This window comes from Candoia aspera, chromosome 6 (assembly GCF_035149785.1).
Source record: "Candoia aspera isolate rCanAsp1 chromosome 6, rCanAsp1.hap2, whole genome shotgun sequence".
NCBI classification, from domain to species: Eukaryota; Metazoa; Chordata; class Lepidosauria; order Squamata; family Boidae; genus Candoia; species Candoia aspera.
In genome coordinates, this window is record NC_086158.1 from 22138323 (window position 1) to 22153502 (window position 15180).

A 15180-nucleotide genomic window follows, 5' to 3' on the forward strand; every position below is an offset into this window, starting at 1 on the left:
TTAAGAAGTCTGCAACTGCTGCAATCACTGGAATTCCTGACTAGCCTGTAAGATTAGATTTTTATCCAATTTATCCAATTTATGCCCATAAAAGCATTCTTAAAAATCTGTTTGGAAGACTGAATGCACTCTACCCTGATTTTTCTTCTCCTCCATAAAACTGTAGAGAAGCTTTTAGTAAACAATATATTGAATTCTTGAATACAAAAACTGGATCTCATCAATCCTATGATACAAAATATCCTCAGACATTTTGCATTGTTCATAATCACTGCACTCTTGCAGCAATTGGTTCCTCCAGAAATCTTCATGGTAAATACTAAAAATCATCTCTATTTTGTGTAACATGTGCTTACTATCCTTGTATTGCCATAAAAATACATCAAGTCTTCAAACACTGTATAAAAATGAATATTTTCAAAATAAAGAGTTCTATTTGTATATATTATTAGCTATTCTTCTGAAATAATAATAATATAAAGAAAGACCATGATTCTGCAGAACTTCAATAACGTTTCTGATTTAGGTAATTTATAAAATGCCAGTTTGGTGTAGTGGTTAAGGCATCAGGCTAGAAACCAGGAGACTGTGAGTTCTGCCCTGCCTTAGGTGAAAAGCCAGCTGGGTGATCTTGAGCCAGTCACTTTCTCTCAGCCCTAAGGAGGAGGCAATGGCAAACCACTTCTGAAAAACCTTGCCAAGAAAACTGCAGGGACTTGTCCATGCAGCCTCTGAGATTCAGATACAAATGAATGGATTAAAAAAAAAGCAACAACCACATATACTTTATTTTATATGATTATAATGATTTCATAATTTCAGTTTTCATACAAATTACTTGGTACCATTATTTTAATATACTTATTGCGGATTTCAGGCTTAAAAAATATTTGGAGTTCCATAACTCTATTCATATCATACAAAACTCCAAATGTTATTTTTTAATGCAAATTACTTATGCGTAATGGTAAATACTTTTTACTTTTATCCTGAGCAAAATACTCAAATGAATACATTTAGTAACAGTTAATACCCTGCAACATAATGATTACTTGTTAACTTGATATCATCTACATACGCTAACACCACGTGCTTTATATAATAGATGTCATAACCAGACTGGCCTTATATCAAGTCTGTATGTTACAAGATTTTCATCAGTTATAACACAAAGGAACTCCAAGTTAAACTGAAATATAAGAAGTACAAAAGTCAAAGTACTTCAACCTTTTGTGGTGACCTTTATTATCTTGAAGTTAACATAAAATCACTAATTACCATAACATGGATATTAAGACTAGGGAATGCAAACTGAAAAACATGTTATCTGGTCAATCATTCTCCCAGGGCAGAACTATCATACCTTCTTGTTCTGCTTTTTGATCTTGATCTCTGAGGCCGATATGATTTTCCTTGTGCTCTTGATCGGCTATGGCTCCGTTTTCTCTTGGACCCATATGAAGAACTGCTGCTAGATCGATGCCTTCGCCTCAGATAGATATCAACAAAAAACTCAGAATGAATCTTAGTAATGATTTTTTTGCATAGCCAACTAGGCTAGTCATTATAGTAAATATGGTTAAAAAAACCATGCATTCACTCAAGATATACATAGATAAAATAAGCAAAACTAGTCATTAAAATGTCTTTCCTAGGCTAAATCCAACCTATGAGAACAATATACAGATTCCAGAAGACTTCTGGACAACTCAAAAGCTTGTTTGTTACTTTGTGATCTTTGAACTGTCTATATAAGTACTGCCCTAATTTTGGACTAAATATGCACAAAAACTTACTGAAAATCTTCATAAGCCTTTTTTCAAATGTCTCTATCTTCAAAGCAACAGGCGATATGGCTTTCTCAAAAGTAGAGTCCTAGTTTGGAAAGTCTCTATCCAAAGATTTTGCTTGGCATTTATTTTATTAAGCTTTAGGTACATGATGAAAGTGGTTCTCCTTTGCCTGCTTTTTAGAAGACACTAATGATAGGCTCAGTACTATGATATTTTTTCCCTACACTGTTATTTTGTTTATTTTAATTCACTGAATTTGATTTTGGAGTGATTTATTACTTTTCAGTTTTATTAGTTTCACTTTGGATAAATTTGCAAATAGTTCTATCATACTTTTGTATTTTAACTTTGAAATCACCTTGGTTTGTCCTGCAGCACAACTCTACCTGTTCTTTGAAAACTGAGGAAATACTCCAGCACCGTACCACACTATGTGAATCACGTCAGATGGATATACATGAATTCTTCTCTGTAGCAATGCCAAGCATACAGAACTCTCTGATCTATGAGCTATTCTCTTTCTGTTCTTTCACTTAGAGCTTTTTAGTTTATGCAGACACTTAATTTGGCAGAAATTGTTAAATTATTTTACCTGTCCCCTCTGTTCTTTTTAGTCATATTCATTTCATTGCTGTTTATTTATTTATTAAAATTGCTAAGCCACCAAGTAATGGCAATTTATAATAAAAACAATAAACCAGAAATATTAAAATTAAAAGCAGAAGTATCAATGATTAAAAATATGTTTAAACAGGTGCATTTAGTTTTTTAAAATCCAGCTGAGAGGTCAGTCCCCTTTACTAAGGAGGAACTGAATAAAACTCTACAAAAGTTTGGGAGAAGAAAATTACATACGGTAGAATCTTGGTTAACCAGCACCCATGGGGATTGGTAGATGCCGGATAAATGTAGTTTCCGGTTGCTTGAGGGTTACTATTAAAAATAGGTGTGCCAAGTTCGGACTTGCCTTTCTGCTAGAGAGGGATCAGCCGTCACATGGCATAGACAGGCCAGGAGTTTATCTTGCATATCACAGTTTCAAGACCATATTCTTTCACAGAGTTGAGAAAAGGTGCTCCTAAGTATTGCCTGAATCTGGGAATACTGAAGCTAATTAAAGGCACCCCTGACCATTGCCTCAATTTGGAATCCACTCAGTTCCAAAAACATTCTCATCTCACAAAGCTATGTATCCCTTCTTCTTGAGGAGTTAATCACATTTGGAACACAGATTAATCACCTCCCTGAAACAGTGACCCTTCACAATAAGCACCTATGTCTTATCTGGATTCAATTTCAAATTACTATCCTTCATTCAACTCATTTGATCAGGAGAAATACACTATTTAGATGTCCACATATGACTATCACCCAGTTCCAAAATTCTTCATCTCTCCTAATTTTCATATAGATATTGAGTCTATTTAAGGATAAAATGAAGCTTGAAGGGATGTCATATAATAACCTTGGTTTCAAGGAACAGCAACTATATCTGAAATCTACCTAAGAAATGGGAACTCAAGCACTTGCAAAGCACTGCCTTCTATCCCAAGTCTTCTAAGCTAGCCAAAAGATCAAAAATAACTAAATTACACTCCCCTGGCCATATTTACCTGCACATGCAATTTCAGTTCCTGCTCTGAAGCAGTTTGAAATAGGTCCAAATAATCTACATTTTAGATTGCCTGCAGCTAAGAAGTCACACCTTTTTAACACAGAAGGTTAAAAACTAATGTCATTTTCTAGCGATTTAGCATTAGGTTCTTAAAAAGAGGTGTAATGTATGTCTTCAAATCAGGAGACATCCTATCATCCCTGATGTAGGCATTTATAATATTAACTGAAGAATGTCTGTAACTTCTGGGCTCAATGTTTCAAGCCAAACTGGGCAGGGGATCAAGATGCCAAGTAACAGAATGCACTACCTTCATCAGCTTCTCTCTATTCTTGAGTGTCACAACCTGAAAGTAACCTAATCTATCCATTCAAAGTTATCAGGGCTGGCATCCAGACCAGCCTAAATGTGAGATACTTTATTTGCAAAAAATTAGTAGAAGCACCACAACAAAACCACTGAAAGTTGAGTGATAATCTCCAGAGAAAGTAGCAGGGGTATGCCCTCTGACCCAGCAAAGCAAGCCGTGAGCTTCGCAAATGCCTGTGTAGAAAAACAGCTACATTGGTGTACATATCAAAAAAACAAAAGTGAGCATCACAGAATGCTTTTTCTTATTTTTCAAATATTATGGCCTGTGTTCAATTATTTTATTGCATAAAATACATAAAACCACTTATAAGAAAAGAAACAAATTTAACTAACTTACTAATCAGGTATAGCCATCCTTGATATATCCTCAAGAAATAAATATTTGAAACTCATATAGCATATTCTGAAGCAATGGAAATTGTGTAGCAATGACAAAAAAGCAGTATTTCTTTTTTGTGGAGAGAATACTGAGAAAAATTGGAAATAATATTTTCCAATTTTCTCTCTCTCTCTTTAGGATATAAAGTCCAAATTTTGTTACTGATAAAATTTCCATACTGGAACTGGAGAGAACATTGGATGATAAACATTTTCTTACAATATTTGAGTAAGTGAGAAAACATTGTGAAATGCTCCACCAGAACCTCTCCCTGTTTGGTGATCTCAGACAGCTCCTCAGTTCACTGTGGAATTCCATCAGATGAAGCACCAGAAAAAATGCCTGGACCGATCCTGGCAGAAGATGAGCAGTAAAATCCTACTGGATGAGTGCATGTCCAAGTTCAAGCCTGCGTTATGGCAGTAATGACAGCAAAACACACAGACTTTTCTGCCCTTATTGCATCTGCAGAGTGCCATCCAGCAGCATTTTAAAAATTGATCCAAAATGATAGGTTGGAAAACCTATTAGAGAAATTACGATTTGTTAGTGGAGCATTTCACTGATTAAAATCATTCACTATCACTTAGAGTTAGAAGTCAGTTGAACAGAGTCTGAAGAGGTGATGAGGATGATGGCTTGTGACATTATCTAAGAAGAATTTGGCAACCACTAGAAAAAGTATGCTTCCCTGAACATAAAAGAATGGTATTATGTTCAGGAAAGGGGTGAAGAACTGGCTCTGCCATTTCGCGTGGGGCATGAAGAGGGGTAACTAACCCTGGTGGTGGTCAGCATCCTGAAGATGCTCCCATAAATTAAGAAGTTTTTAACATCTACAATACATCTTGGACTATAATTTTTATTTAAGAATATTGTTTTATTGTATTTTAACGACTATTTATTCTTGTTTTATTGTAAACCACACAGAGTCGCTCTTTGAGTGAGATGGGTGGTGACTAAATTTGAAATATAAACAAATAAATAAATAAATAGCAGCTAATATAATGAAAATGATACTTAGGTACTATTATCATGCCTAACAGTCAACAAATAAATAGGAATGTTTTAAAAAGAGGGCTGAAAACTGAGCTAAATATGTAGATTGGGCATCAAGCAAACCAAATAGAGCATACAGGTGAAAAGAAAAACAAAACAGATGGATCTGATCACAAAGGAGTTAGATCTGGAATTCTTCCACCTGCTCAGATACAGCTCAACTTTATAGTCAGATTTCCACAGAAACGTCATAATTTGGTTTTTAAAGCAATGTTTCATTTCTGTCCTATTTATTTATTTATAAAACTTAAATGGCTGCCCATCTTAAGAAACAGGACTCTGGACAGCTCACACAACAATAAAAACAATAACAGCATGATATGGGCCCTGATTACTGAGGGACCACCTGTCTCCCACAGTATCTGCCCAACCAGATCTGGCAGGGTTGGCATGCTCCAAGTTCCATTGATTAAACAATTCCACTATTGAGACCCCAGAAGCGCACCTTCTCTGTAGCAGCACCTGCCCTCTAGAATGAGGTTCTCCTGAAATTCGAACAGCTCCCAGCCTACTGATATTTTGAAAGGCCTTAAAGATCTGGTTCTTCGCCCAGGCCTTTGGAGAGGATGATCAACTCCTCTTTCTTCCTTTCTGTTTCCCTCTTGATATTATATTGGTAGGTAAACATTCACATTTGGGATTTAGTTTCATGTAAAACCCTCTTAATAAATGGGATTGGTTGGAAACATTAAAACTCTTAAAATTTTGAAACCAGGGAAATGGCTTTCTTTTATTTTAAAAAGAATTTTTAAAAACCTGAAGCACTTTTTAACATATCAGTCTAAATACATTTTATGTTCCTAAAGTAATGAAGTAACTTAAGTTTAACAACAATATCATTATTATTTAACTTCACTACTATTAATTCTTTATAACATTTATATCATGCCTTTCCTTTGGGAGTTCAAGATGGTATATATGGGAATCATTCTATCCCCACAACAATGAAAAAAACTGGGCTGGGGATGACTAATTGTCTCAAAGTCACCGATGTGATACAAAATCAAGTAAGGATTTGAATCTGGATCTTAATTCCACATCAGCTCCATAACCAGTCCAATACAGTGACCCAGTCACCTTAGACCACCTTAGTTCTTTAGACTCATTTATCTGAAGGGGACAAAATATTCCAGGCAGAGTTAGCAAGTTAACCATATGAGCCTTCTGCTTTAAGTCAGATTTTAAAGATTACCTGGAACTGATCCTTATCACTATTTCCTATGGGAAGAAATAGGTCTCCAGAGGGCAGAACCTTTTTCCCCTTTTAAAATTACATGAAATATCCCCAATATTATCTTCTGGATAATCTATCAGGATTATTGGACATACAGTCTATCTTTGTAGACCTAATTAATATTCAGGAGGTCTTCCCATATAAATTGTAACCTCAACATTTTTATTACATATCTCATATATGATTAGTTCTAGTTTTTAAAACCAGTTTTCGAATGGATTCCAGATTAGAGACACTTCTCAATTGCAAACTATTGAAAATGATGCAGCTAGACTCATTCTTCTAAAGATGCTAAATCCTTTTCCTATTAAAAGCATTTAGAAGATTTTGGTGAGCTAAAAATAATCTGTAATAAAATTTGGAAGAGGATATAAGAGAACAAATGTATTTAAGTGAAGTGCTGTTCTTATAATAGAGCCAGCCTCTGCAAGCATTCTCCCGCCCTTCCCTGTTGCAGCCCTGTACCCAGATTAGCTATGCCATGGCATACATATCCAAGACAAGCTATTACAGGATCCTTCCTCTTCACTCACAACAACTAATTTTTGCCTCACAAGTTATTAGGAAGGAGATGTGAGACAGAGACAGATAACTGCAGGGATTTATCCTTCACAAATGTTATTCTCAATGAGCAGAACCAATTCAATGAATTCTTCGGATCATAGAGGAGGCAATTCCACATGAATTTCCTCAGGTGCCAGAACTTCTCTCCAATAGTTTTGCAAGCAAAAATAAATTCTCTAAAAGGTTATCTCATTATGAAATACAGATTCTATACAAGGGTTTCTCAACCAGGGTTCCGTGAAACCTAGGGTTCCACAAGAGGTCACTAGGGGTTCCCTGGGAGATCACAATTTATTTTAAAAAATATTTCAAATTTGGGCAACTTCACATTAAAGAATTAAGTTTTATTCTTTATTTTCAGTTTAAGAACACTGTTAATGCATATATACAGGCCTACATATGAAACGAATATCATAATTGTAACTTCTGGCCTATATTTGAGCCTGATTCTGCAGGGGTTCCCCAAGGTTTGAAAAATATTTCAAAAGTTCATCAAGGTCAAAAGGTTGAGAAAGGATGTTCTATACTAACAGATTAAAATAATAAATAAAATAATTTTAATTTTTTTAGATTAAAATAGGGGAAAATCTGTATTAAACCAGCTTTAGATCAGAAATGTAGAAGCCAAAAGACTCAGCTAAATGCAATTAGTGCTATGGTTTAGTTAACCTGAAATAATGTAATATATACTAATATGACTTGAAATGTTAACTACCACTGTAAAAAAAAAAAAGTTTAAAATGCTCTGCTTCCTTTGGGGCAGCACAATTTTCTATTCCGCCCCTTAATGAAGAGCTTTAACTCCTGAATCTGCAAATGGCAATGATTCATCTCCAAAACATTCTACATTTTTTCCAAAAACAGTTAAACCAAGCACTCCAGGGTTGTTTGTTAAAACATGCCCCAAATATTTAGATTGGTCCCTTCCAGGTGAAAAATGAAAACCTCCGAGATGAACAATTCCATTTGGAACACCATTGCATAGAAACCATAGTTTGGTCCTCTCAGTGTTATCAGTATTAGTTCACACTAATAAAAAGAGAGGGAGCTAGTTTGCTGTAGTGGTTAAGGCACCAGGTTAGAAAGCAGGAGACCACGACTTCTAATCCTGCCTAAGGCACAAAGCCACCTGGTTTGGGACAGTCACTCTCTCTCAGCCCTAGGAAGAAAGGGAGACCACTTCCAAAAATCTTTGCCAAAAATCTGCTGCAAACTCCTGCAGTCACCAGGAATCAAGAATGATTTTAAGGTATGTACGCATGCGTGCACACACACACACACACATACACGAGGAAAAAAATTCACTTTGGAAATACAAGTAGTCCTCACTTACTGACCACAATTGGGACCAGCAACTCTGTCGTGAAGCAATGTGATCATAAAGTGAAAAATTACATGACTGTGCCCGACTTACAAGAACAGTTCATCAGTTCCAGCTGCAGTTGTTAAGCAAATCACCATGGGACGTTAAGCTCGACATCACATGACCATAACTTACAACTTCCTGCCAGTTTCCCTATTGACTTGTTTATCGGAAACTGGCTATGAAGGTTGCAAATGGAGAAAACGTGACCATGGGATGCTGCAACCGTGGTAAATGAGCACCGGTTGCCAAGCACCTGAATTGCAATCATGTGGCCGCAGGGACACTGTGATGGCCACAATGTTAAGGACCGATTGTAAATCTCATTATTCAGTACCATCATAACTTCAAACTTCAGTAAGCAAGGACTGCCTGCATGGATTCAGTTCTTTCTCTAAAATGATGCCATTTTTATTATCAATGTAATTAAACAAATTATATAAACTGACACAAATAAATTAAATTAATGCTACAATTTATATATCTTTTTTTAGCCGAGTAAATCATAGTTTGCTGAACTATGCTTGATGAATAATTTAAAAGTTTCATCTACAGTTTTAAAACTGAAGTAATATATTTCACAATACCTCTTTTCATATGAATGTGAACGAAACTGGAGATCTCGAGACCGTGATCTTGATTTCCTTCCTGATTTTTTATGACTGTAAATTCTGTCATCTGAGGAACTGCTTGAAGATGACCTTCTACGATGTTTCTTTTTTCTTCTGCTTCTATTCTCTTCTTCAGTGTCTGATGAATGGCGACCCATTTTTACAAGCTAGTTTTTACAAAAAATTAGAAAATTGTGAAAATAAAAAGAGTCTTGGATTACTAATAGAAAACTGTATCATTACCAAATTTCCACTCACTGGTCTTAAATTTAAAGCAAAATGTTACCTATTATCTATTGTCACTACATAGGTAACACTGTTCTGGAAAATATAATCATGCAAACTTCTGGAGAAGACACAATGCTCTACATAACTTTTTTTAAAAAATAAGAAATAAGCTGAACTGTTAATGTAAGAACGTAAGCATGCACATTCTTTTAAATCCTATTAAGCTCAACAGAACTTCATAAAATGGGTAAGATTTACACCTCAGAGAAGGCACAAATAATTGTTAATGGAGATCTAACAAAACCTTGTGAGATACAAAAAGAAACAAGACAGGGATGCCCACTGTCTCCTCTCTTGTTTATTTTGGTTCATGAAATACTGAATACAGATATAAGACAAGATGATTGTGGGGGTAAAGATTAAAAAAAGAAACTTATAAGTTAAGGGCTTTTGCAGATGACCTGGTGTTGGTTTGGAAGATCCTTTAATGGGAATTGAAACATAAATAGGAAAACTAAAAGATGCATCATTTGGTGCATCAGCAGGTTTTAGGATTAATAAACAGAAGAAGAAAATGCCAATAAAAATATGAAAATACAAGATCAAAAAGATTTGATGAATAAAATGGGTTTTAAGATTGAGAAGAAAGTAAAATATCAGGGTATCACTATGACAAAAGTGAATGGTATGTTATTTCAAAATAACTATGTTACGACATGGAATGAAATTAAAAAAGACATGTTAAGATGGGAGAAACTACAACTGTCACTGCTGACGAGAATTTCTGTGATAAAACTGAATGCCTTGTCTAGAATGTTTTTGTTTCACACAATACCTGTTTTGACAACTGATGCACCATTTAAACAGTGGCAGAAGGATATATCTAAATTTGTGTGGCAGGGGAAAAAAAACCATGAGTTAAATATAAGGTGTTACAAGATGCAAAGGAAAGAGGAGGATTGGGTCTACCTGATTTGAAATTGTATTTTGCAGCTTGCTGTTTGAATGAAAAAGTGGGTGTTGCTGAGAAATAGAAGTTGGAAGGAGTTAGAAGGACACAACCTGAGACTTGGATGGCATAGATATTTGTGGTACAACAAAGCCAAGGTTAATGAGGATTTTAAAAATCATTGTTAGACGTGCCATACTGAGAATGTAGAATAGATACAAACTTTGGTTGTGCTCGAAAACACCTTCGTGGCTCTTAGCACAAGAAGCATTTTATAGACACAATTAATAGGCAAACACAAATGGCTAAACTATTGTGAGATATTAGAATTTTGTCAAGGGGAATACAATCAAGAGAAGAACTAATGGCAGAGGGATATATTTGCCAATGGTTTTCATATCTCTAGTTATTAGAAAGATTTAAAGTAGCCAGAAAGTTTATGGTTTTGAACATTATAAGACAGGTTTGAAATAGAATTGTGTACAAATGATGAACATGTAATTGCTAAAATGTATAAATTTTTATAAAATTTGAAACAGAAGAGCAAGAGAAAGAATGTATGATAAAGTGGGCTAAATTTTTGGTTATAATATACAGATATAACAATGAGAAAATATGTGGTTGAAAGGACTGAAATTTACACTGTTATAATCTTAAAGAGAATTTTTATAAAATGATGTACCTTGGTATATGTCACCAGATAAATTGTCTAGAATGTATAAAGGCACTTCAAATTTATGTTGAAAATGTGAACAAGAAGGGACATTTTATCATGCCTGGTGGACGTGTAAAAAAGCTAGAAAATTTTAGATTCAAATACATACACTGATTCTGAGGATTTTAAAGATTAATATACAATTGGGGCCAGAGGTCTTTCTTTTGGGACTGATGGACAAAAGTTGGGAAAAAGTCATGGAACTTTGTTTTTGGATATGATAATTGCAGCAAGATGCACAAAGATGGAAAGATTCGGCATTACCCACAATTGAGGAATGGTTGGTGAAGATGATGGAACTTGCTGAGATAGCCAAATTGACTTGTTTGATCAAAGAAAAGAAAATATCTACGTTTATTGCTGACTGGAAACCCTTTATGGGCTTTTTGCGTAAAACGGAAAAAAATGAACTTGTGATTTATGGTTTTGATGATTAGATAGGCTATATTATAGAAAGAGAGTCATGTTGTAGCCAGAGTAAGAGGTAAATTTACAATTGCACTTATAACTGCTGTAAACATCAGAAGCCACTTCTTTATATCTTTTTTCTTTCCTATTTTTCCTTTTTCCTCCCCCTTAGCTTTCTCTTTGATTGATTGATTTTTATTTATCAAATTTGTCACCGCCCATCTCCTCCTACCAGAGGGACTCTTTTCTTCTTCCTACTTTAGATTGAGTACGAACTCATTTCGAGGAGAGGGGAGCTGCCATAGGCAAGCCCCTCTTTTGCCTTTAGAGCCGAGAAAGAGAGCTCTCTGTAGATAGTTGGGGGTCCCATTAGGTCAAGCTAGCATGGAAAACAAAAAGACATGGTGGTTGTTCAAAAGGTTGAAATGGCATGAGGATGGTTACTCCTGCTTTAGAGGCCTTAAACAAACTATTTCTCCCCTTCCCCAAACTAGATCCCAGATGAGCTGGGTTGGATTGGGTTGGCCGGTGTGCGTGTGGGTGTGTGCGCGCAGTCCAATTCATGCTGAAAACCACCGACCGCCTCGCTGCTTTTAAAGCAAAGGCTACCAAGAGGAGTTTCCCACGGCTTCTTACTCTCCCTGCAGCTCAGCAAGAAGCGACCACAGGATCTTCTCTGCCCAGCAACAACGTGCAACTCGCTCGGCCGTCTTAGCTGACGAAGAAAAGACGGGGAGGTTCAGGAAAACCCGGGCGAGGGCACCAATCCGAAGATTTCTTCGCTGGCTGAGAAGGAGCAGCCCAAACCCGCCAGGCTCTGGGCTCTCCCTGTAGGGCTTCCCGGGGTACGAAAACGGATTCTGCCTCCTGCTCCCGAAAAGCAGAAAATTAGGCGCTACCGGCTTCCTGAAAGCTCCCCTAATCCTCCCGCCGCGTCTTTCTGGAGCCCCACGGTAGCGGCACTCACACATCCCGAGCCAACCGCACGAGCCCATTTACCTCAGGCTCCCGCGAGCCCACCGAAGGCCGCTGCCGAGCTTCCGTAGTTTGAGCTCAGCGCCTTCCTCCTCCAGAGCGCCAGCCAGACCTTACTAAACCATCGCAATGCTCATCCATCCGCGACTCAGGCGAGGAGCGTAGAGGTTATCGATTGAAAGGCCGGCCTCTGCGCCGGTAGCGCGGCTTTTTGCGTTGCGGCGTTGCTTTTTCTTTTGGTTTTTTTCCAAACAACCTCATTAAAATTACACATTTTAATTTTAATTAGTGCCATTATAGGCTTTTTGTTTTTATTTTTTATACTCCGCTTGTTGGTTTCTTGTATGACCTTTCTGTATGCCTTCTTGTATACATGCGTCACATCTAGGAAAAAAAAATCCCGAATAAATCAGAGTTCTGTCTGTATAAACTGCGCTGTGATTAAACTTGCAATGATTTATCTGCAAACTGCTTTTAAGACGCTGCAGTTTTCCTTCCCTAGAAATGATGGGCTTTGTGAGCTTAGGTGCAAATTAGTTCCCCAGTTGAGACTATTTTAAGGTTGGTTGAGATTGTTGCTAAAGGAGAGGAAGTTAAAAAGCTCAGTTGTAGAAGGTAAGAGTGAAATTTATCGTTTTTCATTTAAACCAAGAACAATTAAAACAGCTCACTATTTTCTCTCTCATACGCGGGTACCATTTCTTCCCCCCCCCCAAAAAAATTATTTGCCATAAAAATGAGATGCTTTTGTTTCACTGAGTAAAGTAGTTGCTGTTTATTCTGCTCTGAGAGGCTTCCGGGTGGGGGTGACGAAGAATAGGCTAGGGTCTTCAGGCAGATATCTGGGATAGAGCTGTTCGTTCATAGGGAGCTGAAATGCTATTCAAGAGAGCAACAGAGGTCTTGCTCTGTTCTTAGGTCCACCACTACCTCCCTCCACCCCCCAGGAGAGATCAGACCATGATCTTGGAAAGAAACTATCCACATTAAACACAGACGCATCCATTTTCAAATGTCAAGCCTTCAGGTTTAAAAATTTATTCAAAGCCACAAATCCGTTTTCAGACTTCAGTTGTGATCCTGACCATTTATGTACATTCCACACTCAACTGATCTGAATTTATAGAACATCAAGCTTGCTGTTTCTGCTTCTGGCAATGGTTAATTTACACTGCATAGGTATACTAAGAAGTAAAAGTTATTTAAGTCAATGGGACATTCTTTAAGGAAATGCTATAGGTCTTCAGGTTCAAGTGGCATTCCAGTATTCATTTCTCTGGGAGTAACTCAATCCCAGGAACTAAATATCAACTCTTAGTCAACATTGCACTGTAATGCTGCACCTGTATACATTTTTATCTGAAGTAAGCCCCACTGAACACAGTACAGTTGATTACTAAATTGGATGCCTGTATTTGCACCTTAATGTCCAAGTCTTTAAACCTCATAATTTGGCTGAAAGGATAGATTGGAAGCATTTCCAGTTTAATTCCCAATAGTGTACCCTTAGTGAAAAGGTTACTTTGCAATTATACTAAAATAGGAATTTCTAGCTCTCACCAATGTGACATCTGCAATTTTTGTACAGACTCCTCAGTTCATTGGAGACAGTGGGATTTATTTCCAAGTAAAAATGCATAGAATAACACCATTTCTTTTATTTATTTACTTTTTAAAAAATGGTAATGGGAAAATAAGTAAATAAGTAAAGTATAACTTATTAACTTAATTTACATTGTTTTACAAAAAGAAGCCAATTTATTTTCATTCAGTAATTAAATCATACTGTCAGACTCACTTTACTGGGAAGTTGTCTCCATATATTGCTTTTATTTAATGCACTGAAGGATTGTAGACTAAAGCTTATGTGGAGATGTAAGAAACTTGAATCAAATCCTGTCATTGTCACTGAAAAAGAGGGAAACACAAGGATTAGTTTAAAGAGAATTGACTATAGGAAGCTTTTGTAAGAATTGATGTCCGGAGCCCTCATTCATTTCTCAAGATTACTTTGAACTTGAATAGATGCTTATTTTCAAGAGATGCCTTTAAGATTCCAGAGTTAATATTTCTATTTCCAATTAGAATCATACTCATATTGTTGTGAGAAGCAATTTCTGTCCAGTCTATAAAACTTGTTACTCATAATTCTGTGGTTTTCCAGCAGGCTAATACTTTCCTGTATCAACTCTTTCAATTGAATATGAACAGACTTAACTAAAAGCCATAAAAAGAGAATAAAATATTCTGACAATTTTATTACAAAGTATTTAAAAGCTTAACTTTTACTTTCTGGGTTTAAAACCCAAATTTGGATATACTGATTCTCTATAATATGTACATTGCTTTTAATATAAAATCTTTTCAGAGAAGGGATAATATATATCTCAACATAAAATAGTGTAGAAAATATTTGGAATCGCTCCATCCAAATGGGAAACTTTGCGTGTTGAGTGTTAAATGACAAAACATACTAGGATTAATCAAAGGGGAAGAAAGGAAGAGCAAAATAGCAGTGAGGCAATGAGCATTTCGATTTGACTTTTAGATAGCACCTAGGGTTGTCAGAGGATGCAAAAAAACCCTTTTCTTTATGGGCAATATAATTCTCAGAACCTTACAATTTACTCCCATTAGTCTTTCCCCTCCCCCCTCCCCTCCCCTCCCCCATAGATAGGGTCTGGAATTGGAATCAATGCATTCCTAAGCTTAGAAAGTGTTTTAATGTGGTTGTCAGATCTCTTCCTACTTCCTTACAAAGAAAGTTAGAGGCACTTGATCCCACCAACAAATGGACATGAGCTTGCAGTCTAATGATTGACCTATTTCTCAATCCACAGACTGTAAATCCAGATTCTCTCAAATGGATCCCATCAACTCATGTTGCAATTACACAAAGTTTAGAGACCATACTT

The 15180-nt window shown here is 36.4% G+C and overlaps 1 protein-coding gene across 1 annotated transcript in view; it reads right to left on the bottom strand.

Annotated features, from left to right (window-relative positions):
• RSRC1 (arginine and serine rich coiled-coil 1) overlaps nucleotides 1–12368 on the bottom strand; it is a 194331-nt gene extending 181963 nt beyond the window's left edge. Inside the window, exons 1-3 of the mRNA XM_063306512.1 lie at nucleotides 12290–12368; nucleotides 8967–9157; nucleotides 1364–1489 (exon numbers count right to left, since the gene is read on the bottom strand). Of these exons, the coding sequence (XP_063162582.1) occupies nucleotides 1364–1489; nucleotides 8967–9148 (308 nt within the window). The 5' untranslated portion in view covers nucleotides 9149–9157; nucleotides 12290–12368. The remainder of the gene's footprint in view (nucleotides 1–1363; nucleotides 1490–8966; nucleotides 9158–12289) is intronic.
• Nucleotides 12369–15180: the final 2812 nt, after the last annotated feature.